The sequence below is a fragment of the Poromitra crassiceps genome (genome assembly GCF_964638095.1).
Source record: "Poromitra crassiceps genome assembly, chromosome: 10".
Taxonomy (NCBI): Eukaryota; Metazoa; Chordata; class Actinopteri; order Beryciformes; family Melamphaidae; genus Poromitra; species Poromitra crassiceps.
This window is the reverse complement of record NC_139631.1, coordinates 24624463-24651108: the sequence shown is the minus strand read 5'-3', so window position 1 is coordinate 24651108 and position 26646 is coordinate 24624463. Positions and strand designations below refer to the sequence as shown.

Sequence of the window (26646 nt, the reverse complement as noted above, 5' to 3'; positions counted from 1 at the left end):
TCAGGCAGGGCGAGCCGTGTAACTCAGGGTAACTAAGGTGAGTCGTGGTGAATTTGGACTGAGGGGCGTATCCTCCACTCACGTGTGTTGATCTTCTGCAGGGAGATGTGCTTCTCCAGCTGCCGGCGCAGCTTGACCTCTGCGCCGTACTTCCCCGTGGTGCCGTTGTCTGCCAGGATGAAGTGGGAGTGGAGACTGTTGAGGACGGTCAGCTTGCTGAGAGGGTTGGACATGGTCTGGTATGGACGCACCACCTAGCCAGTGGAACATAACATCCACGTTACAATCAGGGAGATGGCGGAAGACCACCAGACTAGCGGGAGGGGTAGCTGACAACGTATTGACTCAGGGAAAATGGACGGTTAAAGGATTACACCGGTTTAATTTTAGTGTTTTCCCATCACCATTAATACCCATGATAAGTCTAAGCTCAGCAGAAGCTGCTCCTGTCTGTTGTACCGCAGGTTTGTCTCCTGGAACTCATACATATATTAAAAACAGCTCAAAGAGACAGAACGCTGCCCTGACTAATGTAATCCATCATGGACAACATGTGCGTCGTATTTTCTCCCACAATTACACCGGCGTGATCCCTTAACGTTCAGCATAGCATTCAGATTAGAACTGGGCGGATATTTATGGGACATTAATGTCACTTTTGTTTCTGCACATGACAGTCTGAGGTGAATTCATCTGGCCGTTACGCAGGCATGAAACACTTTAGTTGTCAGCGGGCCGATGTTATTTAGCTCAGAGCGTGGAGCAGAAAGGCAGAGTTTCACCACCTAATCGTCTCGTTTCAGCTGCTCATATTAATGGGTTTTGCATGACTCGTTCACTATGACAGGGTGTTGCGCATTGTGATGAATTATTATTAAGTATAAATTAACGCGGACTCCCCGCATTTAGACGAGTCAGCACAGCGCTGGCAGTTTCGTGTGGTTCCACCAGCTGGCCGACTCATTTTGAAAGAGTTTTTCCTCTCGTAACGGAACCGCTGAATCAGCATCTTAGCTAATAAGCTGTCAATGGCCATCTATACCGGCTCTGGTCAACTGTGGACACGAGGTGGCATTTTTATCATACACGCAAGCAAGCAGCGACACACACTCCCACACAATGGCTGTTTCACTTCGTTCTCACAGAGACTTACATCTTTGCCCACTAGATCCTCCTGGTTTTCCACAATGCCCCATGGGGCAATGCCAATGGTGCAGATCTTCCCCCTTGACTTGGAGGCGTGGTCTTTCAGCGCATCACCCACATGGCGGATCACCCCTGTGTGTGTGTGTGTGTGTGTGTGTGTGTGTGTGTGTGTGTGTGTGCGTGTGTGCGTTTGAGAGAGGGATAGAGAAACAGATAACAAATCAGTTTTGTCATGATCAATACATAGCGTAAACTTTAGAGATAAGTGATACACTCTGCTCTGAACAATACACAGATTCTATCAGGGACGGACGACAGGAGCACGCACGCACGCACGCACGCACGCACGCACGCACGCACGCACGCACGCACGCACACACACACACACACACACACACACACACACACACACACACACACACACACACACACACACACACACACACACACACACACACACACACACACACCACACACACACACACACACACACACACACACACACACGGCCCTTCAACCATGGATCAGGGCCTAGCCCCAGGCTGCTGTTTCTTGTCCTCAGGGGAGCAGTGGTCAGTCAGGCCTGGGGGCCATCTCATCTCATCTCTCCTGCAGACACTCATTCTCTCCGCACCTCAACCCCCTACTGCCCCACCAATCCATCCCTCCATCAGCTATCCTCTCTTCTTCCTTCTTCTCTTTGCACCCATTCTGTCACTAAATCTTACTTTCTACTCGTCTCTGTGTTCAGTGGGTGCACTCTGAAGCATCCTGCGTTGTATCATTCTTCCCATCTGTTGTAATGTTGTTCCTAATGTCTTAATAATTGATAGCATTTATATATCGCTTTTCTAAGTACTCGAAGAGCTTCACATATGGGTGGTGGTGGGGCAAACACTACAAATTTTCACGGAAGTCTCCCTATTTTTAGCCCTTTATCCTGCTGTGCTCCCGATTGGTAATGTCTCCCATTAATCTCCCGATTTCAATCAAATGGCTGGGGCATTTGCCGATACCCCAGAAAATCTCCCTCTTTTTCACAGCCTAATGTTAACATGTATCTTTTTCTCGGCCTAATGTTAACACGTATACACATCAGCTATCAGGGAGATTTGAAGACTGAATGTGCCAATTAGATATGGTATGGTGTTTATTCTTAATCCCCGAGGGGAAACATGGTTTGCCACCAGAGCGAGTACAGATACACAAACAAGAAACAGTAACATACAGCACAATAACAATAACACAGTAGAAAGAGAGAGAGAGCCTCACAATGCAGAGCTAGCAGTGTTCATTAAAGACTTTTACAGAAGCAGGAACAAAGGACCTTCTAAATCGCTCAGTAGAGCATGGTCAGGTGGGAAGGAAGGTCTGTGTGGGAATTTAGCCAGAGGCACCGAGGTTACACCCCGGGATCTTTAATGACCACAGAGAGTCAGGGCCTCGGTTTAACGTCTCATCCGAAGGACGGATATATTCATGAGACCAAAGGAAAGAGCACCTCCAACTGGTCCTCCAACACCGTGTGTATCCAATTTCTTTCTTAGCCCAAGCCATGCTCAGTTTAATCACTTAGACTAAAAAATGCTATTCTCCAACTGAGAAACCTAGAACAAACAAGAACCTGCAATATTTAATGTAAAGTGAAGTACTGGTTGATGGAATGGACTGCATTTATATAGCGCTTTGATCCAAAGTGCTTTACAATGTGCCTACATTCACCCATTCACACACATTCATATACCGAAGGCGGCATGCTGCCACGCAGGGTGCTGGCACAGCCATCAGGAGCAATTTGGGGTTCAGTGTCTTGCCCAAACACACTTCTACATGTGGACTGGAGGAGCCAGGGATCGAACCACCGACCTTCTGATTAGTGGACGACCCGCTCTACCTCCTGAGCCACAGCCGCCCCTGGTTGATAATGCTTACTATCAAGAATGTCTGTCTAGTGGCGTTTTCAGTGAAGACAAAAGTAGTCAGAGTGGAGTATCACTTTTCCTGAACACTGTCTGGCCCACGTATAAAGAACACTTGAGGATAAACTGATATTATAAAACGGATAGTTCCGGTCCTTGATTATGATTGGCTGAGCCACGATCAAAGCCGTTGTAAAATAAACAAAACACCTGTGACTGCATCAGATAGTATTACTTAGTGTCTTCTAGAGAGAGAGTGGTGTCAGCGGAGGACCAAAATGCGAGACTCATTAGCCAATGAACAGCCAGGAATGGGTCTCGCGCTACTTTTGCATGCTAAAATAAAGCTGATAATGTACAATTTGATTCAAGGGGGGAAAACCCCTTTCAGAGTACAACACAAACTCTCTATTTTGCTGCAACTCGACAGTGCTGCTTAATCCAGGACCTTACTTCCTGGAACTCTTGAGAGTAAAAAAAAATGGTCCATTGGAGTGAATGGAGATGTCGGGACTCTTCTATCTATACGGCTCTGGTATTACTGCGCCGCTCTCAAACTCTCACACTGTGTCTATGTGTTGCTTGGCAACCATTTCACTAAATGTTGCTGAAGAGAACTATATTGCTTGACAGAAGAATGATTATTTGTCATCAATAAACAATTTGTTTCTGTGTGTTTGTTTAATGAACCCTTCCAGGTATGTAGTAACCGTTTTATAAGGGTTAGGGTTCCAGTGACTTTACTACAGCTAAGGATGTTGGTAGGGCATTCCACTTTGCGTCGTGCCTCAGAACGCCCCTTTAGCTGTTGTAAAATCACTGTAAAACACAGCCTCTTGGGGTTTATTGCTTTAATAAAACACGCCCACTAAACATTCAGAACAGAAAGAAAATGTAACACTAGGAGGGAGTATTTCACTGACAATCAATACCCTATTGAAATATGAGTCATAATAAGCTCTCTGCGTCACCTGTGTTGACGCCTCCGGTGAAGATCCAGGCTCCGGTGGTCATGGCAGCCTTGATGAGCCCCTTGCCGAAGACCTGCTTGAGTTTGGGCTGCAGCTCAAAGTTCTGCAGGCCTCCGTGCACCGAGATGAGCAGCTTGGGCAGTTCCAGCTGCCACTCCTTGGTCATCAGGTGGAGCAGCAGGTCGGGCTTGGTGTCATAAGACACACGCACATACTGCAAACAGGAGGGGGCGTGTGTGAGCAAAAGAGCATTACTGTATGTAGCATCCATGTCATGTGTGTGATGGTCTGCAAAAACCCTTGACATGGTGGGAATTTGACATTTTCATTTTTTTGACATTTCCATAAATTATAACCTCTCCCCTATATATATATAACTTTTTGAATGAGCTCAAAAGATAGCTCAAAAGTTACGAGTATTTTAATCTGTTATGTGTCTAAAAGTAAAATGTGAGAAAAATGTCTTTAAACATTCCACAACGTTGTATTTTCTACAGTGGCATTCCAACAAAACCATCAAAATAAATACTTTCCCCTTTGTTTTATGAAAATAATTATTCACCATGATGTACTGCGGAGAGAGAAAGTAACCAAATCACTCAAAATCTCAAAATACCTGCAAAACTCATTTTCAACCTTCTTTGGCTAATTACCAACAAAGTGCAGGAGCGACAGGTGAAGGGTTTTCTGCAGGCCACCACACATATACAGTACACACACGTACATATACACTCAAACACATAAGGACACACACATACTGTATACACACGTTGCATTTGAGCTGCCTAAAAAAAATGTGTGAAGTGAAAATATCTCTATACAACAAAGCATCTTGTGCTAATTGTACCCTGAAATTATCCAGAAAAACGTTATGACAGCGTTGAAGACAATCACCTGGAGTGTATGGCTTTTGTTCCTCGCGTTAACCTCTCCCTGAAGGTACTGAGCAGATGTTTGCTGTGATTTGAGAACCACATCATGCATTATAGAGCATCTGTTTATCTGTCTAATGCGGCCCCCGGGATCCAACCTGGAACGTGTCCGGATGAATAATTTAACAGTGTGAATAAACCACACATAATTCACCCTCAATCATCAGAATTCACTGTTACCATGGTAACAGGTAATGGCAGTGATGTGATATTGTCACTATGGTTGTCAGAGACTGTGACAACCAATGGGGTGTGAATAATGGACATGTGTATGGGTGCCTTTGAGATGGATCATGGATTGATTAATCAGTCCAAATCCCATTCCCATCTCAGACAGTAAGCAGCCCCATAAAGTAATAACACTCATTTGATTGATTTTGTTATTGTTTTCCTGAGAGATATTTGAATATGAATGATCCATTTAGCCATTTGTATTGCATGTGTGCGATGGCTTTCATCAGGTTTTGAGAGAAAGCCTGGTTAAGTTTGTTAGTTCCCACACTTCACTCCTCTATTATACTTGTGCGCCGTCAAACTACGGCATGAATCATGTCTGCTGTTTATTTAGCAGTATCTCTAATTAATAAAAAAAGAAGGGAAGTTCTGTTTCTATGGAAGTTTAACCTTGACTAACATTCACACCTCCACGAAACTCCTATCACTCACTATCCTCTTTCTCATTATAGGGTATCCAAATGGGGTACTTTGAAACAGGTAACATCTGTATCAACATCTGTGGGGAAATCTCATTTGTTTTTTGCCCCCCTCTTGATTACAATGGATTGGTCTCCATTCATTTGTTTGTACGCACGTCTGTTACACACGATATCTACGACACTACTAATCAGATTTTGATGAAACTTGGGGGAAAGATGCATCTGACTGCCGCCTTCTGTCATTTTCAAAATGACACTTATTGGCAAAAGGGGACGCTTCAATTACAGTTCCAAACGAAGTTGCCATATTTGTTCAATTCACAATTCCATTTGCACTTCACAACTCTGTCTGATATGGATTACGGGTGATATAAGTTGTTTTATACGTTTTGTGACTGTACACAATCTGTACAAGTTTATCTTGAGATGCTGACTTTCTGGAGATGCCAGGATTCTGCAGGGCACTGATGATATGCAACGCTGTCGGTTCATTAGGGGAGTCACCATGGCTTTGTTGGAGTGTCCTCCTCCCTGGAACTCAATGGTGCCGAAGGCATCGGTGGGGCTGAGCTGTGTGTGCTTGCTGATGGACCACTTCTCAGACAGGCTATCATTCTTGGCCAAGCGCTCTGCCTTATCATTCTGACTGGACGAGATGCCCGGGGGCAGACCCACATGCTGACCTATCAGACGGCCACAACAGCACCTGGATGGGAGGAGAGAGTCAAAGTGAAAGTAGGTAGGATCAGCATTTTACATAATATAGGACAAAGGAGCACACTGAGGGTGAGAGGAGAGAGCACACGTACTCTGGCAGACCTGGCATATATTTTTCACAACATGCTTTGCTGTAACATTAATATGTTGAAACAAAAGTTATCTCTTAATTACAAAGAGGAATGGGTAAACGACATATGGTCTAAACCTAAGCTTAGATCACATGTTCAGATGAAGCAGTGTTTTGCTCCTGAGCTCTATGTCACTTCCTTTCTAACCAGAAACCAGAGTCCTTTATGTGCTCAGCTGAGAATTGGTATCCTGCCTCTTGCCATTGAAGCAGGGCGGTTCACAGCTATACCAGAAGAGAACAGGATATGCAATGTCTGTGATCTAAAGGATGTTGAAAATGAGTTTCATTTCATGTTTTATTATTTTTTTATCATCTATGATGATATGATGATTTGAGGATTTCCTTATTTGACTAAATGCAAAAGCAAAGACCTGAGCTCTTCTGGGCAGATGATGGCCAGAAGTTGGAGTGGTTGTTTAGGACTGAGGTATTTAAGACTGCTAACTGTATTTCTAGGGCCTGGAATAGAAGGCAAGCACAGCTCTTTAAGTAGGTTCAGGTGGTGGTTTTCATGCTGTACAACTTTACTGTATGTATTTTGGGTGTTTCTGTTGGTTTTATGTTTGATCATTGTTAAATGATGAACAGTAAAAGTGCCCTGTAAGCCCATGTGGGCTGGGCTTCATTCGAAGCATGACACTTAAATAAAGAAAATCAATCAACTAATCGTACTCTGTGTGTGTGTGTGTGTGTGTGTGTGTGTGTGTGTGTGTGTGTGTGTGTGTGTGTGTGTGAGTGAGTGAAAGAGATGCCACCGTCATGTTTGCCTGGTGGTAGGAGGTGGGCAAGGCAGGAGTGACAGCTTGACATGTGACTTTCATCTCCTGACTGGGAGGAGAGGAGAGTGATCCAAAAAAGACCGCTGCAGTTTGGTCTTTTAGTGACTCTTCTGTCTCTCCTTCTTTTTCTCTCTACCTCGCCCCCTTGGAAACTACAGGAGTTCACCACAGTCACAGTTATATGGATAGACCCTTCTCATGGGGGCCATTTTGTGTCGAAAAGGCAGGGTAAACACAGGTGCAAGCAAAACACTAATGAGGGTTTCAAACTTCCATGATTGGAATTTGGAAACCCTCATTAGTGTTTTGCTTGCACCTGTGTTTATTCTGCCTTTTCGACACAAAATGCCCCCCGTGAAAAGGGTCTATTGTAGTGCTCCTACACAACTACACGCTCATTAGACCTTTTTACATAGATATTTACATAGATACAAAATTGCCGTTAAGGAGGCCTGCAAATAAACCAGCTTTGACTTTTTGCAAAGCAAAAGAGGTGTGAGGTGTAACACGACAGCATCGGTGACTAGTGTAGGTAGGACACAGACTATTGTCTAAATATAGCCTACAAAAAGGAAAATGCACACTCACACAAGTCTTCTCTGGATTTGCTGAAACTTATTATGAGCCAATACGTCATGAACTCTCTGTCTAGTCTTGTCATCTCCTTCCCTCCACATCTGGCCTGAAGGTTGCCTCATTTGCCCTGCACTCACCTAGTTTCCCTCAGACCAATCAGTTCTCCTCATGTCTCCACTGTTGCTACAGTACATCCCCAGCTGTCCCTCATGTAGATAATTAGTTTCTCCAGTATTCAGGCCTGTCTCTCCTCTGTCTGTTTGCCATGTCATTGCTTAACCTGTCGTGCTAGTCGGAAGCCCTGTCTAGTGCTGTCTTGTATTTTGTCTTTTTGCCTGCCGCCTTTTGTGTCATGCATTTGGGTCCACACCACACCCCTAAGCGGCCTTGATGTAAACAATGCAGCTAAAACATGTGTGCGCAATATAACCTCTCTGTGAAGAGGTGTGTGCGTGTCTTCATACCTTCACCAAAGTCCCCATCCCTCCCACACTGGCACCTGCATTTTGGCTCACCTCCTCATCATACCAGCGCTTTTATCGCGCTTGTGGTGCCCAACTGATTCCCTTGATCTGTTATCGTTCCAGAGTTACTTTTTGCGCACGGGGAAAACATCTACTTTCTGCAGCTCTTTCAGGTTTTCTCTGCCACCAACACTGGAGAGAAATTTCTGCTTCTTTTGTCCACCACGTTGTCACAAATAAGCCAATGTGTTCATAGTTTGGCCCTTACATTTACGCACTCGCATTTATAATTAATTAGCTGTGCCTCTGATCATTTGTTTATTTGTTTATTAAAAGGATCCCCATTAGTTGCCGCCTATACGACCGCTAGTCTTCAAGTTCAAGTTCAAGTTCAAGTTCAAGTTTATTAGTGTCCCAAAGGGCAAATTGAGTTGCAGCATATAGACATACAAATAAGAACATTGACAAGAAACAACACAAGTAGCATGTTAAATGTTACATGCCTATAGTTAAAATAAATAAAAGGCTAAATAAACATCAACATCAAGGACCTTGTTTGTGGCACACAATGACCGATAATGTGCAAGGTAGCATTAAAGTGCACAGCAATCGGTAAAGTGCACAGCGATCGGTAAAGTGCACAGCGATCGGTAAAGTGCACAGCGATCGGTAAAGTGCACAGCGATCGGTAAAGTGCACAGCGATCAGTAAAGTGCACAGCGATCAGTAAAGTGCACAGCGATCAGTAAAGTGCACAGCGATCCGTAAAGTGCACAGCGATCAGTAAAGTAAAGTGCAGACACGCAGCGACCGGTAAAGTGAGGTAGTAGAATAAAGTGCACGAATGGCCAGTAAAGTGCACAAAGTAAGGAAAGATAAATCAATAGTTAAAAACAATAAAATAATAGAAACCATAAAATCAATAGAAACAATAAAACAATACAAACAGCGGCGGAGGCTGAAAGTAAAAAATGATAATAAACCACTAAACCATCACTGCCTTCCCTCAGCAGCGTTCAATGCTCGAATGGAGACAGGGACAAAGGAGAACTTGTGCCTATTTTTTGTGGCCCGTGGGGCACACAGTCGACGACCTGAAGGAAGGAGCCTGTACTCCGAGCTTAGAGGGTGGGCTGCGTCTGAACGGATGGACAAAGCCTTCTTAAGTACTTGTCTGTTAAAGACATGGTCGAGGCTGTCCAGATGGATACCGGCTACTTTAGATGCCACCTTCACAATTTTTCCGAGGGAATTCTTATCCTTAATACACAGGTTACCATACCAACAGGCAATGGAGAAGGAAATGACTGACTCGATATAGGCACTATAAAACAGTTTCATCAGAGTCTTATCAATTTGGAACTTTGCAAGCTTCCTCAGGCAATGTAGACGTTGCTGACCTTTTTTACACAACATGTCAGTGTTCAGGTCGAATTTGAGCTTGTCGTCAATTATCGTGCCTAGATATTTATAACTGGTGACAAGATCCACGTTCTGACCATTAAAAACACTGTTCTGAGGTGTAGGAGGGGAACGTCTGTAATCAATGCAGATTTCTTTTGTTTTCGAGACATTTATCTGCAAGAAAGCATCATTACACCAGGACAGGAAATCATCGATAACCTGCCCGTGGCCGTCCTCATCATCCTTAAGCAGGCTGACGATGACAGAATCGTCAGCATACTTAATGATGAATCTGTTGTTATACAGGCCACGACAGTCGTTGGTGTAAAGAATGTAAAGAAAGGCGGATAAGACACAGCCCTGAGGCGAGCCGGTAGAGGATGACAAGATGCTAGATAAAATCCCATTAACTCTTACTCTTTGGGATCTGTTAGTAAGGAAGTCAAGGATCCAGCCCACTAAACATGCATCCAAACCAAACGTGCTGAGTAGTTTATCTACCAGGACATGAGGCTGGATGGTATTAAACGCTGATGAGAAATCAATGAAGAGCAGCCTGGCATGGTTTTTACTGCCTTCTAGATGTTTGTGAAGAAGATTGAGTAGGGTGGCAGTAGCGTCTTGGACGCCCCTTCCAGTCCTATAAGCGAACTGAAAAGGGTCCAGCAGGCTCTCGGTTTTAGCCACAAGCTCAGACTTAACTAGTTTTTCAAATTGCTTCATGATTAAGGAAGTGAGAGCAACGGGTCTGAAATCATTAAGCGTCTTTGTCTTCCTGGGGTCCAAGACAAAATACACATTACATGACACGCAATAATGAAAATACAAAAACACAAAGGAAAAGAACAGAATAAAAAGAATACAAAGCTAATCTAAGCTAAGACAGACAATAGCATACTTTAGAAAACAAACATAGAATGAAAAGTGATGTGACAAACATCATTGTGTGTGTAATAGTGTGTGTGAGTGTAAATGGGATCTGAGCATCTTTTCAAAACCAACCCTCCCTTTGATGGAACAAATATTGCATGGCAGACATTAGACAATTCCAAGAGGCTATGGACCTGTATATGACATTTTTTTTAATGTATTTGGTTTTTGGTCTGGGTAAAGTCATCTGACCACCACTCGCCCATCTGGTGGAGTGTATATGAATACTAACTATGAATTATGTTGTTGAAAAGAAATGTAGGAGCTTGTGTATGAACAACTCTGTGAAAATATAGGTTGGCCGTTAGTCTTTTCTCAACACTAAACCATGTAGGATGCATATGCATGTCAGCTACGCTAGACTTAGGGGAGCACCCCAGGACCAGCCTCGCTGCCTTGTTTTGTGCTACTTGTAACTTCCCTAGCAGACCTTTAGACGCAGATGACCATACCACAGAGCAATAATCCAAATGACACAGAACTAATGAACAAACAATTTGGCAAAGTAATAATGGTCTAAGAAATGATGCACACTTTCTAGTAATGGCAACTGCTCTACCCATTTGAGCAACCATCCTGTTGATGAGCTCGCACCACGACATTGAACTGTCAAGACAAAGTCCAAGAAGCTTAACAGTTTTTACTTGCCGTATAGCTTGACCATCTATGAGTAAACTCATCCTAGGATTGTGTGACAATCCATGATTAGAACCGAAAATTATACACATAGTTTTTAGATATGTTAAGTATGAGTTTACTTGTCTTGATCCAGTTGTAAATAATGCCAAGCTCTTCAGACAGAACCTGGTTGAGCTCTGCGCATGAAGGGGCACTACTTTAGTAAATACCAATACCATGCGCCAGCAGTACAAAGTTCACTCTCAGTTGCTTTTGTGCTGCACCTGGAATTACGACATGTTATAGTAGAAGTAGATCCGAGACCTTGTATTTGTGTGAAATGACTTAGACTGAAAGTGAGGAGATTTGTTCCAGCAGACGACTGAATTTAAACTCTGTTACTACCTGCTCGTATCTTTCACACCAGACTGCGAGGCAGAATAATGTCACAATATCGCTGCCTTGAAAAGGCAGTGTAAAAGTGGCTATTCACATGAGCTCAATACAACTTTCAGCATATTGTGCTGTGTGTGAAGGCTTTGATTATCAATTGGAGCTTCCATCAGCAAAGGTGTGCCTCCCTCTCCCTTGCAAGTCAACACGTTTATTTGACTAAATAGAGAATGGAATTGAACCTGAAGAGCTCCTCTTCCCCCTCCTCCTGCACGCAGCTTCCACCCTAACCCTCCAGTTATGCTAATTCTGTTTATCCAAACACACAGTGGCATTTCCTGTGTGTGTGTGTGTGTGTGTGTGTGTGTGTGTGTGTGTCACTGCCTTGCCCCTCTGAATCTGTCACCCCAAGCAGCAACAACATCAGCAGCTGCAGTAAAGATTTCCAGAACAGTAGTAGTAGTGACTCTGAAGCCAAAACAACATTAACACATTGAGTGCCAGCGACGCCATATGGCGTCATTAGAAATTTACCGTAGGCTGCCAGCGACGCCAAATGGCGTCAGTAACTCCAAATTGTTTTTTTGACGGGGGGGTGTCGATCTAAGCTTCTTACATCGCCTCTTACAATATTGTAGCTATTGGAGGTCTATAACCTATTTTACAAACCCCATTAGGTGGCGACAGCACTCTCCTGATAAGAGAAAGTGTAGCCAAACACACAGAAGAAGTCGCTGGGGAAAAAGGAAATCGCATCGCATCCGTCCGTATGCCTCGACATGCATGAAGCCAAACGCCAGTGCCTGTGCCCGCAGCAGCTGCATCCGCTGTCACAACTGAGCACCTCCGTGTCCGATAGCAACAGCAACCTGCGACAGCACATTCGCATAATCAGTCTTATTATTCTCAACTGGAAGCATTGTGGCCCGTGACAAACACACGCGGAACCAAAAAGCTGGATGTCGCGCACCATTCACTGTGTGTGCAGCAGCAGAGAGCCACCAGACACATAAGACACACCCAGGAGGAGGCGTGTGCAGTTGAGGGGGGGGGGGGGGCACGCAGAGCACGCAGAGCAGCATACACTTCACCCAGACAGACCCAGACATCAGAAAATTAGCTTCAGAGTCAGTGATGTGCTTGAAATGTTTAATTTCACAAAAGGCTCATTATCTCAGCTCGTAGAAAACAAGGGCTGTTTTTGGTTCAATCAAGCTATCTTCTCCGGCTCATAACTAAAGAACGGAAAATGGGATCAATAAACTTTTTTTTGCAGGTGATAGAAGAGAGTCTCATCGTTATTTGTGCGTGTTCAGTGTTTACATAGTAATTATTAAAGAAATTATATGACTGTTTTAAAATGCATTGCGGCCTATGTGGCACAGCAAGCAACCTTTTGCCCAAGGGCCGTGGCACTCAAAGTGTTAAAGTCCCTGGAAACCAAAATCCACAAAAACGTTCTAACTATGTTATTTAGGGTCTTATGTGAGTAATTGTGTGGCTCAGAAAGTATGAGCCATTACTTTCAACGCAAAGCCTTAAAATCGCCACTTTTCTACAAGGTCTGGATTTCCATTTCCTCATTGAAGAGAGCGGTGCGCGCGGTGCTAAAATGCATGATCTTATCACGTCATAAGATTTAATCGAATCACACACACGCATGCACGCACGCGTGCACACACACACTGACACACACAGTAGCGCTGTGCACTCGCAGCGCAGAGATCTCTTCCTCTCTGTAAACCCTCTCTGTCTGTGCTATGCGTCGAGCAACGCGCGAACACACACACACACACATTCCATCTCTCTTTCCTTCTCTCTCTCTCTCCTTCTCTCTCGCTCTCTCTCTCCGTGAGAGAGGTCTCCTCTGAGCAGGTTTATTTGTTTATGTATTTATTATGTATTATAGCATGAACCAATAACCTTTTAAAATGATATGACACTGTGGAATATCCTTTTGTTTTATGCCGTGGCCTGTTCTTGAATGCCACAAATGTCATCACTTAGCACGTAGCAGCTAACTAGCTATTTGTGGTCTTTCAATGTATAATGTCAGTCGGTGGTATTTTAAATTTCTGCTCATTAGACCACCCACCTTTGATGCAAATAGAGGCCAACCTGATAGTATTTTGAGGCAAATCTTAAAAGGTCAACAGTGAAACGGTGCTTAGTTTACATATATATATACTGTATATACAGTATATATATATATCCAGGGTGCTTCACGCTGCACTTGCAGAAATGATCTTCGTTTGGGTTTCGTCAAGAGTCCAGATACCAATGATTGAGATACAGTGAGTTGGTGCATTCCCTCCCTCCCAGCATTAGACATCAGTTGCCCACACACTTTAAAAGCCGTCTTACTCACCTATGGGGGTCTTACTCACCTATGGGGGTCTTTGGCGCTCACTATGATATGAACACATTCTCTCTTGCTGAATGCTCTTTCTATCCACGATTTCTGTGCCTGCAGGAAGAAAAACAGGAGAAGTATTTGTCAGACATCGGGGCTCTGACCTGTGCGTGCCACAGCGACAGCAGAAATATGTCTTATATCAAGAACAGGTTGACACGTCAGGTGATCTGAGCTCTTCAAGCGTCTCACATCTAAAAAGAAAACGGAGAGGTAACGATGTTTTCTCGCCCTGCAGGAAATAAGAAGTGGATGGAAAAGAATCATGTGCCTGCACCTTACTGTACATAAGAGAGTGCACCATCTATTGCTCTGACTTTGAGGCATTGAAAGACATTCAAAATGGAAGGTTGCTCAGAGTCAGCTCAATCCAAACACCGACTAGTTTTTGATTGAAATCAGAAGGGATCAGTGGTCTTAGCTTTGTTATACTGGGATTTGTCTGCCTCAGTATAGTCCTTAAGGAACACAATGGTTTCTGGGGATTTCTAACAGAGCAGAGAAGTTGGACTTTATGTCTCTGCAAGCATTTTTGGAATATATATAATATATATCTACCAAAAAAAACATCAATTTCTGAATCTGGTATAAGAATGAAAAGCACAGCACTTTGGAAAATGCACACCCCACACACACACACACGGACAAAAATGTGCACTTTCCCTCACAAACTGATTCATACGCTGAAGACTGTCTCACAGAAAGTCTGAACAGTTTTATTGTTAAATGCACTGAAGCAGTAAATTCTGTCAGAATTCCAATCTGTAGATACTAGTGTATGGTATTTGCAGCTACAGTATAGTTGCCTCTGTGTGTGTGTGCATATTTATGGGTGTGTGTTCATTTGTGTGTGCATGCATACAGTATATAAATACACGTACAGTATAGATATATATCTGCATGTGTGTCTCTGCACGTGTGTGCACATAGATATGGAAGACTTCCATCCTCAATTCATGAGGATAATCTTATCTAATCCAGCCAATGGAATGAGGCGTGTGTGTTAGGCTGCCACATCTGCTGCAGGACTGAGTGACAGCGGCAGAGGCACCCTGTAGAGCCAAACATACTGTATGCAGCACAGCCACAGATACACACAGCTGTATAGTGTATAGGGTCTATAATATGGAGTCCAGACAGCCACATATACAGGTGCACACAGCTGTATAGGGTCTATATGGGGTCCAGACAGCCACAGATACAGGTGCACACAGCTGTATAGGGTCTATATGGGGTCCACACAGCCACAGATACACACAGCTGTATAGGGTCTATATGGGGTCCACACAGCCACAGATACAGGTGCACACAGCTGTATAGGGTCTATATGGGGTCCACACAGCCACAGATACAGGTGCACACAGCTGTATAGGGTCTATATGGGGTCCACACAGCCACAGATACACACAGCTGTATAGGGTCTATATGGGGTCCACACAGCCACAAATGCAGGTGCACACAGCTGTATAGGGTCTATATGGGGTCCAGACAGCCACAGATACAGGTGCACACAGCTGTATAGGGTCTATATGGGGTCCACACAGCCACAGATACAGGTGCACACAGCTGTATAGGGTCTATATGGGGTCCACACAGCCACAGATACAGGTGCACAGAGCTGTATAGGGTCTATATGGGGTCCAGACAGCCACAGATACAGGTGCACACAGCTGTATAGGGTCTATATGGGGTCCACACAGCCACAGGCACAGGTGCACACAGCTGCATAGGGTCTATATGGGGTCCACACAGCCACAGACACAGGTGCACACAGCTGTATAGGGTCTATATGGGGTCCACACAGTTATGCATCCTTGTCACACACAGGCAATGATCCAAATAAGACAAGAGGCGATCAAGTTAGGAAACCTTTCTTTGAGCTAATAAGGCAGGACAATGTAGCCTATCTGTGTGAGTTATTCTCATGTAGCTCCCTCAGAAAGGACACGAGCAGGAGAACTGAAAGGGAATGAAGATAAATGTGAAGCAAACTCAGCCAGGTCTGCTTGCTGTTTTGCTTGATATAAAAGGGCATAATATATAATCTATGATTGAACATTGAAAGGTCTATGGCTAATAAGAGCAGAGATCCCGCATAAAGAGGTACAATAATATATCACAATGCAATAATACTCTAATTAATAATAATAATAATAATAATAATAATAATAATAATAATAATAATAATAATAATAATAATAATAATAATAATAATAATAATAATAATAATAATAATAATAATAATACTGTTTTGTTATTTACTTTTTCATTATGTCATCATGGTGGTGTCTTCTTGTGAACACAATAACAAGAACAATACATGATGTAAACCCACACCACAGGTTCCACCTATAGACGGTTTTAACTTGACAACAAAAACATTCTAAATTGAACCCCCGCTCACTTCCTGTTGCAGTGTTTGCTATGGACATAAAAGAAAAAAAAACATTCAAGTGCAGGACTGACCATTCCGTGAAAACCGTCTATACAGCTGAGCAGCGAAAACAAAAGTAACGATGTCGAGTGAATATTTCTGCAGTTTGCCGAAGGCTGAGAAAAAGGAAGTGCTATGCGGTTGCGCTCTGGTGAAAACGTCTATAGACCATGATGTGATTCGATTTTAAGGCATCTTTCTGCATTGATTTGCATAATACTGTAACAAGGAAAAAATGATTTTCTCTGAAACTACTACAGTATACCCCCTTAATCATTTAAGATACATAATAGAGCCCGACCGATATTATCGGCCCGCCGATATTATCGGCCGATATTGGCGATTACCGATATATCGGTATCGGTCATATTTGGCGCCGATTTTTTTTTTTTTTTTTTTTTATATATATATATACAGTATAAGTTATAGACAGCATGGACAGCATGTTGTGTATATTTGATATTTCTTCTTAACTATTTGTTCTATTGTGTTTTTGTATTTCTAGTTATTTATAATTATTAAATTCCCAGTTAAGTTTACTGTTTCATTGCATTGAGTTTATCAATAAGCTGTAAAATATCCTGCCTACATCACATATTTCAATTCATGTCAACTCAATCATATCTTTGTCAAGTGTTTGATATTTGAGGGTTGCTGATGTGGTGCCTCCTCTGGTCGTTAAGGGCGCCTGTTCGGAGGGAGGGGAACTCGTTGGAATAGCGTGATCCTCCCACGTGCTATGTCCTACCGGTGAAGCTTCCCCTGTCAGGTGAAAAGAAGCGGCTGGCTAACTGCCCATGTGGAAGCATGGAGCCAGTTTTCGGCTCTCCCCAGATCGGCAGAAGGTGGAGCAGCAACCAGGATAAATAAATAAAAAATTAGCACTAATGGGGGATTAGCACTAATGGGGGATAAACATTTGATAAAAAAATAAAAAAATAAAAAAATAAACGGCCGATATATCGGTTATCGGTATTTTTTTATTCCCTAAAATCGGTATCGGTTTCAAAAATCCCATATCGGTCGGGCTCTAATACATAGTTCATACTAATACTGCCAACGGTTATGTTAAGTAGGTTGACATTGTAGTATAAGCGAACTAATTCAGGAAGCTTAATTGATTGCCTCATTAGTATAACTGATTAGGTTTAATCATGGTGTTTATGGGAGGACATTAGGTAGATCAAGTGCCTCGTTTGACGGAATGTGTTGTGATGCTTGTCGCTTGCTCAGCGTCCTCCATGACCTCCTGACCTGTTCTCCATGACCTCCTGACCTGTTCTCCATGACCTCCTGACCTGTTCCAAGTGTGAGTGAACAGGGCGGTGGGAAGAGGTGGGCAGCTTTTGTTCCAAAACAAGAGTACCAACTGAGCTATCCTTCAGTCGCTGGAATTGATCAATAAATCTATATATCTAGCCACTGCAGATGTATTAGAGTCATTTTGTTCTATGGGAGATTAAAAATCTAAATTTTAGGTTTGAAAAACTAAACCCTCTTTCGCAATGGAGTTCCTACGACAGTACTTCATGATTTACATGAAGAGAAGCACAAGCATTCCAGTTAATATAGATGAATTACAGCACTAACTGTTCCTGGCTGTGTTGCTTTATTACCAGCTGGGACAGTGTCGACTGGTATTGTTTTCGCCTTGTGAGTGAGTGTGTGTGTGTGTGTGTGTGTGTGTGTGTGTGTGTGTGTGTGTGTGTGTGTGTGTGTGTGTGTGTGTGTGTGTGTGTGTGTGTGTGTGTGTGTGTGTGTGTGTGTGTGTGTGTGTCTGGGTGTGTCTGTGTGTGCCATCAAGGTCAAATGTGGTCCTGGTGACACCTATTTTAGCAGAAACTACCACAGAAGCAGTTTTGAGTACTTTGCCAGGTGTTTATACAGTACGTCTGTCTGTCTGTCTGTCTGTCTGTCTGTCTGTCTGTCTGTCTGTCTGTCTGTCTGTCTGTCTGTCTGTGGACAGATACTGCAAACGCAATGGTCTCAAAACTGTGCAAGATGCAGGACACAAAACTTTACAGGTTGACATCAAAACTAAGGCCGAGTTGGAAAATGGGCGTGATCCGAGCAAGCCACCTGACACGCCGACAATGACCCCCCCCCCCCCCCCTCACACACACACACACACACACACACACACACACACACTTTATGCCTCTGGCCCACATTCATTTTAAGCTGCGGGCGTTGCAGCTGGTGTGATCCCATTGCAAAATGCTCTGTAGTTTCTTTGTTCTGTTTGCTGTAAAAACAACAACCAACATTCATCCAAACCATATAGGCAATCCAAATATCACCTAAAAGGTCTGCGTCACAGACTATTGTGATAGGGTTATCCTATGGCAAATGGATATAAAACTATTTAGTGCTTCCTGGTTCAAAGGTTGAATTTCCTGGACTGACAGTGCCAATCCAGGAAGTGGAGTTTGTGTGTGTGAGGTTTGCGGTGACAGGGCACAACACTGGATCTCACAACGGGACAGTTAAAGACGCAGCAGAGGCAGAGGGGTGCACACAGACCAGCAGCAGAGGGGAGCACAGCAGCCCTGAAAACAAAAGGCATTTCCCCCCTGCTTTTCATTCTGGGAGAGTTGTCCCGGCTCTTCTCCCAGCCAGCCGGGCAGGAAGCTGCTTGTACAGGGCTTTCCCCGTCACCACGGCTACAACAACACGCTGCCCGTCCGCCTGACTGGCCCTGTCACCCCACGGCACACCAAAACCAACCGCAACCCGGCCACAAACACAGGCACACTTACCCTAACACCAGACTTCCCACGATTAACCATTACTCTGGGGGGCTCAGGCCTCGGGGGGCACAGGGGGAGGGGTAGGGACAGGGGGGCTACTTTCACAGGCCGCCCTGCTGGCCACGATGACTCAGCGGGGCCGCATCACGCCCCCCCCCCCCCCCCCCCCTACACTCTCTGACAGGCCCAAACTGCGTATTCATCCGCTGCCTCGTTCTGACACAAACTAGATCCATTCCACAGTAACAGTGGCAGGCAGATGATCCGTTGATCTGATTAGTATTGACATGGCTGATGGGAAGCTCACAAACAGCCGCGGAGAAAAACACAACCACAAAAGGCCCATTGTGTTTCGAGAGTAAACCACTGAAAAGTGAGATCGCCCCAGAGAGAGGCAAAGAAGCTCGATCCCTCACTACATTCATTTTCCTTCCCTCTATTCCCCCTCTCTCGCTCTCTTGCATTTTTCATTTGCTGGTTACTGTGAAATCGTTCCCTTCTCGCACGTTCATCCTCTCATTTTTTGCATCTCTTCCTCTCCCACTCTCCAGTGTCACTTATGAGATTTGACATGGTGTGATGAGATGGCACATGGCCGGCTCCCCGTAGTGTAATTAAGATTTATCTCTGAGGCACACACACACACTACACACACACACACACACCAGCCGTCTGGCAAACATATGAGAGGAGAGGGTGTTGCGGGTTTGTGTGTGTGTGTGCGGCGTGCCTTTGCTGCAAGTGAGCAGCATCTGACAGCCTGTTAGGGGTCTTGACTCCATTACGCTCAACCTCAGCCGCACCCCCCACCCTGTTCTCTCCCCCACCTCCTTTGCTATTGTCTCTCCTCTTCATTATTGCCACTGGCCGAGGGCTGAATTCAGAAGCAAATGAAATCACCAGCTTAATCTCTCTCTCTCTCCTCTTTCTTTTTAACAGACTCGAATGACTCCGCTTTCAAATGGTCATATGCTTCGCTTCTTGTAGCCCAGTGTGATGGAGCGTGTTTTGACAAGAGTCTACTAAAAACAAGAATAATTTAAACACAAGATACAAACACGCAAAACAAGAATACCATGCCCCAATTCTAAAATAACTAAATCACATTTTCCAGATGCATCCAGTCCAAAAAGCGCTAAATGCTGTTATCTCCAGCCCTCCTTTCACACTGCATTAAGGCGCTCTCCTCTTCTCTTTGTGTAACTTTTCCACTCCTTCACAGTGCATTTGGTTTGACTGCAGCTCTGCCGTGAAGGAAAGAATGGGAAGAGCTGCGTCCTTTTCTCCCGAGCATCTTGACGTGTCTCAACAACACAGTGAGCTAAATCACATGATTAGACACATGGCGGGCAGAGAGAACGCCAGAGAAAGTGTCTACTATCTGGGCTTTGGCTTCACTTTGATCTAGTTTCTTTCTTTGATTTCTTGATGCATCAAGGATGACATCACTCAAACAGTTACTACATTTTTAAACAGCGATTTCACTAGGCAATGATTAAAGGAGCGCCATCCATTATGAATCAGGATGGTCCAAGGATGAGTAGGGTAAGAGATAAAATCATCTTATGGCACATAATGATATAAAAGGGTATAAACAAAATCCTGTAAGCTAGAGGTAAAAGACATGACAGACCATTACATTTAGATAACGCATGTTTAGTTCTTTTTCTTACTACTTTCTTCAGAAATTTAATTTGTGAGCACAATGCGAGCTTTGTTGTATTCGTTTGTTGCCACACTCAATTATTCATCATATAATATATAATATATTTGATGAAATCAGAACACACTTCAAAGACTTAATAGCACCAAAAACAGATATCTTCTATTCTCAGATGGAGCACCCGTGACTCTGATTGCACTGCCACTGAAACAAGATAGTCCAATATCTTCGACACAGCCCTACAGTAAAAAATAGTGTACTCCCATCTTTCTTTCCTTTCCATGAATTACTATAGTAGTAAATACAGTGTAGTAAACCAAGATATGTATTTGTACAAATGCAGAGTTTGTAGTGTTTCATGAAAAAGATTTGGTAAAAAATCTTCAGGCAGGGCATTCAAATAGTTTGTGTGGGGAAAAAGTGCAAAAACGATGAATCACACGTTTTCCATGACTCACCTGTTTTTGCTGGCGGGCTGCATTGCTGTGGCCTTCCTTTCATAAACAAGGTATAAGGTCTTGTTAGAGGCATGGTCCTGACTCAAAACTAACACACTGAACCAACCTGATCAGATCAGACCAGCTGAGCACACTGAACGAACCTGATCAGAGCAGACCAGACCAGACTGAACGAACCTGATCAGACCAGACCAGCCCAGCCGAGCACACTGAACGAACCTGATCAGAGTAGACCAGACCAGACTGAACGAACCTGATCAGAGCAGAGCAGACCAGACTGAACGAACCTGATCAGAGAGAGAGAGAGAGCAGACCAGCACTCAGTCTACAGGCATGGGGTCTAATCCACAGCTACTCTGGCACTATCAGCACTGCTGGAATGTATGTATGTGTTTGTGTGCATGTGCGCGTGTGTGTGTGTGTGTGTGTGTGTGTGTGTGTGTGTGTGTGTGTGCGTGTGTGTGTGTGTGTGCGTGTGTGTGTGCATGTGTGCGTGTGTGTGCATGCGCGTGTGCGTGCGTGTGTGTTGGAGTAGAGATTAAGCCAGCACTGAAACACCACTAGAGTAGCCTTTAGCCACCTCGCACAGGTCTATTTCTATCTCCAAACAGACATCTATCTATACAGTACAGTAGCTTCCAAACTAACTGCATGCATCAACCAATACATTAGAAAGGCACAAAGTCACACCTAATAGCAATCTACTGTATCTGTAATCTGGCAACAATGTCCTAACCAGCAAGTCCATAGCTTTTTCAGAAATGGTGCTCTGGGAATTAACCGCTCTATGCCAATTCTCACCAGCAGCAGCACACCTGTTTTGGATTCAAATTAAAGTCAGACTGCCAGGGTGTCTTGGAGACCGTCCGTCCGTGTGTGTGTGTGTGTGTGTGTGTGTGTGTGTGTGTGTGTGTGCGTCTCATCTGCTTCAACAAGATGTCTGTCGGAGATCAAGACCACAAGGGAACACTGAATGGCAAGAGACCCTATTAGGCTGAGCAACATGTCATTCATCAACCCTGCTCACCTTCCTTATTTAGTGCTATCACACACACATGAATGGAGACAGAAAGACACACATGCACACTGGAGCGTGCGTGTGGGTTTGTGCACGTGCACGTGCACGCACGCGCGCGCGCGCGCGCGTGTGTGTGTGTGTGTGTGTGTGTGTGTGTGCGTGCGTGCGTGTGTGCGTGTGTGTGCATAAGCTGTGGGTGCTCTACAGTACATGCAGTTGCAATGACCCGGTCCCTGCTGGTTTATTATAGAAGGATTTAGCCCCCTTGCATCCCCTGTGTTTTAATCTCGGGGGTTTTAACGGACCTGGAGATGTGGAGCGGGTTTAATTAGCAGGAGCAGCGGGGAAACTGGCACACATAAGACTGTAATCTGAACTAAATGAAGTCCAACAAGTACACAGGTAGAAAAAAACACAGGTAACACACTGAAGGAACATTTACTTTTTCCATTAACTGTAATCCTAATTACACGCATGCACGCACACACGCACACAAAACCCTAAATCAAATAATTTATGATGATAACAAAACAGCCATGCACAAAACCAATCATCCGTGCAGCGCCAAACAAATTTACACACATAGTGGACACACACACACACACACACACACACACACACACACACACACACACACACACACACACACACAAAACCCCTCCAAGCTAATTGTTCAGCAGAAACAAATGCTCCCCCAAATCTGGTGTAGATGAAATCCCTGAAGAATGTTTCCACATCTTCTCAGCAACAACAGAGCTTTCAGTCACGACAGCCTCAGCGTGCTGAGAGGAAAACACCTGAGTCCAGACACTGCAAGGCACTGGAGGCAGACTGTGTGTGTGTGTGTGTGTGTGTGTGTGTGTGTGTGTGTGTTTGTGTGTGTGTGTGTGTGTTTGTGTGTGTGTGTGTGTGTGTGTGTGTGTGTGTGTGTGTGTGTGTGTGTGTGTGTGTGTGTGCGCGCGCGGTACATTCACAAACTACGCACATACAGACACACACACACACGGTGTTACTTGTATGCATGGCCGCGTAAACAAAGACAAATTACGGGGATGAAGACAAATTAGCACAGACAAATAAGCACAAAAGCAAACTCTACTCGCCCTCTAACTTGCTTCCCTGTCTGCCAAAATGAACACAAAACCAATGCCTGTGTTAACAAGTAGCCTTCAGGCCCTCCCCACTCCAAGCACCTTATCTTTAGATTTGTATGTCTGTTAGACAACTGCAACACAGCTCCTACTGAGAGGATTAGAGAACCATGGGGACAACTGTCGCCAAAAAACTCATTCTGAAGGAATGGAAGTCCTCCTCTTCTCCCTCTTTTCAGGTGTTGATGATGGACATGATCTCTGTTATACAGATGGAGAGACTCAGGTCCCTGACAGCCAACTCGCTGAAAAGGTTCTCGACTATTTGGGACCCTTTTTTGGCCTACTTTGAAGAGGTTAAGAATGAATAGTGTCTGAGGCTCTCCCGTCTGGTTTCTCATGGACCCCTTTGCTTGGGACCCCATGCACAATATCTACAGTATTACAGATAAAAGCACCTTATGCGGCTGGTAGCAACATGTTTGTTTGTCTTGTTGCTGTATTATTATTGTTCTATAAAGATTGAAAATAAAATATTGGGGGGAAAAACAAGTAGCCTTCAGACCATAAAAGACAAATACCATGTCAACCCCTGTAAGATTAATTTTCTTAACAAGATAACATAGATAAAGCATCTTTTAAGTAATTCAAAAAGCAAGGCGATCTTACTGCAGGCTTGAACCTTGAGTCGAGCTTTCAATGTAAACACTGGGTTAAGTTTACAGTCCTCCACCATGAAAGGATTATGTGATGATAGCACACATTGGAGCAGCCATATTCATTCGTCATGTGAAAAGGTTAGGTAATGGACCCTTACCTAACCTAACCATTACTAATGGTTAGGTTTAGGCAACTAAAACTATTTGATGGTTAGGAGGATTAGGGTGCTGGTCCTGGTCAATAGGAAAACACTTTCAGTGAAAATGAAAACTCAAATCACATGAGGTCCACCTCAGTGGAGCCCGGGGTCACCAGAGTTGCAGCCAAGTGCACATAAACATCCACCTCCCTGACCTCCACACCTACACTACTTTCGTTCACTGTCAAACAACTGCCTATTTACAGTGGCAGCAATCTCCCAGCCGGCTGCCTTACCAAAGAACTACACTTTGTTACACTATTCACCTTATCATTTGTGCATATCAGGACGCTTCTGCATTATGTCATTTTGTAATCGTTCTTCCATTTTAGACCCGGAAGTAGATTACTCTCACCTTTATCGTTTTTAGACTTGCCAAAAAGCTGTTTTCAAGCACAAAAACAAACTGTTATAAAGTTTTAATATTTCTCCGGATGAGAACGTAACATTCCAAATATGTGACCAGTTTATCGGAATAACGCCTATTTGGACATTTTTAACGAGCAACGAGGAGCGCTGGCTGTGGGACCGGTCGGACTATCTGTCAACCCCTACAGTAGGCTACTGCCTGGCAGTGAGAAAACACTGTCGACCTGCTTTTGTAACTATAACGTTAAATGCAGACCGGGTACAGCCATCGGCTCCTCGCAGCAGTAACGCTATGAGCATGTCTGAAGTTGGCCACAGTGTAGCTGCTGAATGTTGCCAAACAAACTTCATTCATAGTTTACAGTTTATCGATGTTTACCGGCCAGAAAAAGTGGGTGTGGCAACATACGGTGAATAAGGGACATTGCTTTTAGAAAAACTAATGATATATATACTGTTTATTCAGAGGTTGAATTGGTTTATGTTATGCTATGCTATGTTATGTTAAGATAAGTTTAAGTTGCGTTTTTGTTTGATCTTTATTTAATCAGCCAAGGATCTTGGCTGGCAGCCAAATTGCCCAGAGCCATTTGAGGATTGCTGCATCATCTGCATAGTCTTGTCTCCTCCATGCAATCCTTTCATAAGGAAACATTTCTCCCACTCTTCATGCATGCAGCACGTATCTGCATTTTATAACATGGTGTTCATTTCATGAGCCCAGGCCGCTTCAAGGAAACATAGGCCATTATTCAAATGTCCTGGTTCATATGTATGAGCACAGAATGTGATATGACACATCGTTTAAACTCTCATCCCCCGAGTTACATCCAATAGCCAATAAAAAAGCACACAGTGTGAGAAACCTGACAGCTAATCACTAGCATCCTCCTCCTGCTCTTGGGGAGATGAATGTTAGTGGTTGAAGACATTTGGAAAATGGATGACAGATGCTTTTAGCGATTGTAAATAAATAGTGGCTCACTGAAGCGAATGAAGCATTGGCTCGCCTCCTAATGAGCATGTAATGGACTTGATGGGTCCTCAGCATTCACATTCACCACCTAATCATGGATGAGATGAGCTTCTCAGCGGAGGTCGCTTGGTCTCTCCCCTTCCATCCCACTGAGCTAACTGGATGTGATCGAGATGTTTTTATGCAGTGAGGAGACCCAGGTGGAAGACAAGAGTTTAGAATATGAATGTGTGAGCTGGTGAAACTTTAATGCAAACAGATATGAGCAAATTGAGAAAAGTAGGTGGTTTCAGGTGGCAGAGTCAGACACTTTATGCGAAAGCTTTCGCAACTAATCTTTTGTGATTAGTGTGCAGGAAATGACCCTGATGTATTTCTCTCTTGGCCTCTTTCTCAGAACTCAGCAGACTTCAACTGAACTGTAAAATACATAAAAATACACTGTGCTGTCTATTCCCCCTCCATCCCCCTCACATTCATCTCTGAATAGTTCTGTCTCTGTTCATCTCCCCCCTCTCTTCTCTCTCTTTCTTCCCATCAAGTCTCTATTACCCCATTTACAACTGGATTTAAATGCAGCCTGTATCCAGATAACTTATACGGATACAGGTCGCATTCAAAACCCAGGTGTAAATGTGAGCCAGACTACCTCCAGATGTGGTCAGGCAGATCTGATCACATTCTGATCACAACACATTTGCATTCATGTGTTTTTCCTTATCCAGATAACTTATCCAGATATAGATTGCATTTTAATGCCAGGTGTAAATGGGGTGACCCCATGTGAGGGCACCCTGGGACCTCTATCAGCTGCAGCAATGCTGGAGACACAACTCATCTGTAAGAGTGTGTGTGTTTGTGTTTGTGTGTGTGTGTGTGTGTGTGTGTGTGTGTGTGTGTGTGTGTGTGTGTGTGTGTGTGTGTGTGTGTGTGTGTGTGTGTGTGAGAGTGAGGAAGGGTTACTAGGGGTGAACCAT

The 26646-nt window shown here is 44.0% G+C and overlaps 1 protein-coding gene across 8 annotated transcripts in view; it reads right to left on the bottom strand.

Annotated features, from left to right (window-relative positions):
- The window catches only part of trpm3 (transient receptor potential cation channel, subfamily M, member 3), a gene marked incomplete at both ends in the record, with an annotated part of 249023 nt that overhangs the window by 86897 nt on the left and 135480 nt on the right, over positions 1 to 26646 (bottom strand). For all 8 annotated transcript variants that reach the window (XM_083643804.1, XM_083643805.1, XM_083643806.1 and 5 more), the window contains 5 exons: positions 83 to 254; positions 1154 to 1278; positions 4037 to 4250; positions 6129 to 6330; positions 14026 to 14105. In XM_083643804.1, the coding sequence (XP_083499930.1) occupies positions 83 to 254; positions 1154 to 1278; positions 4037 to 4250; positions 6129 to 6330; positions 14026 to 14105 (793 nt within the window). The remainder of the gene's footprint in view (positions 1 to 82; positions 255 to 1153; positions 1279 to 4036; positions 4251 to 6128; positions 6331 to 14025; positions 14106 to 26646) is intronic.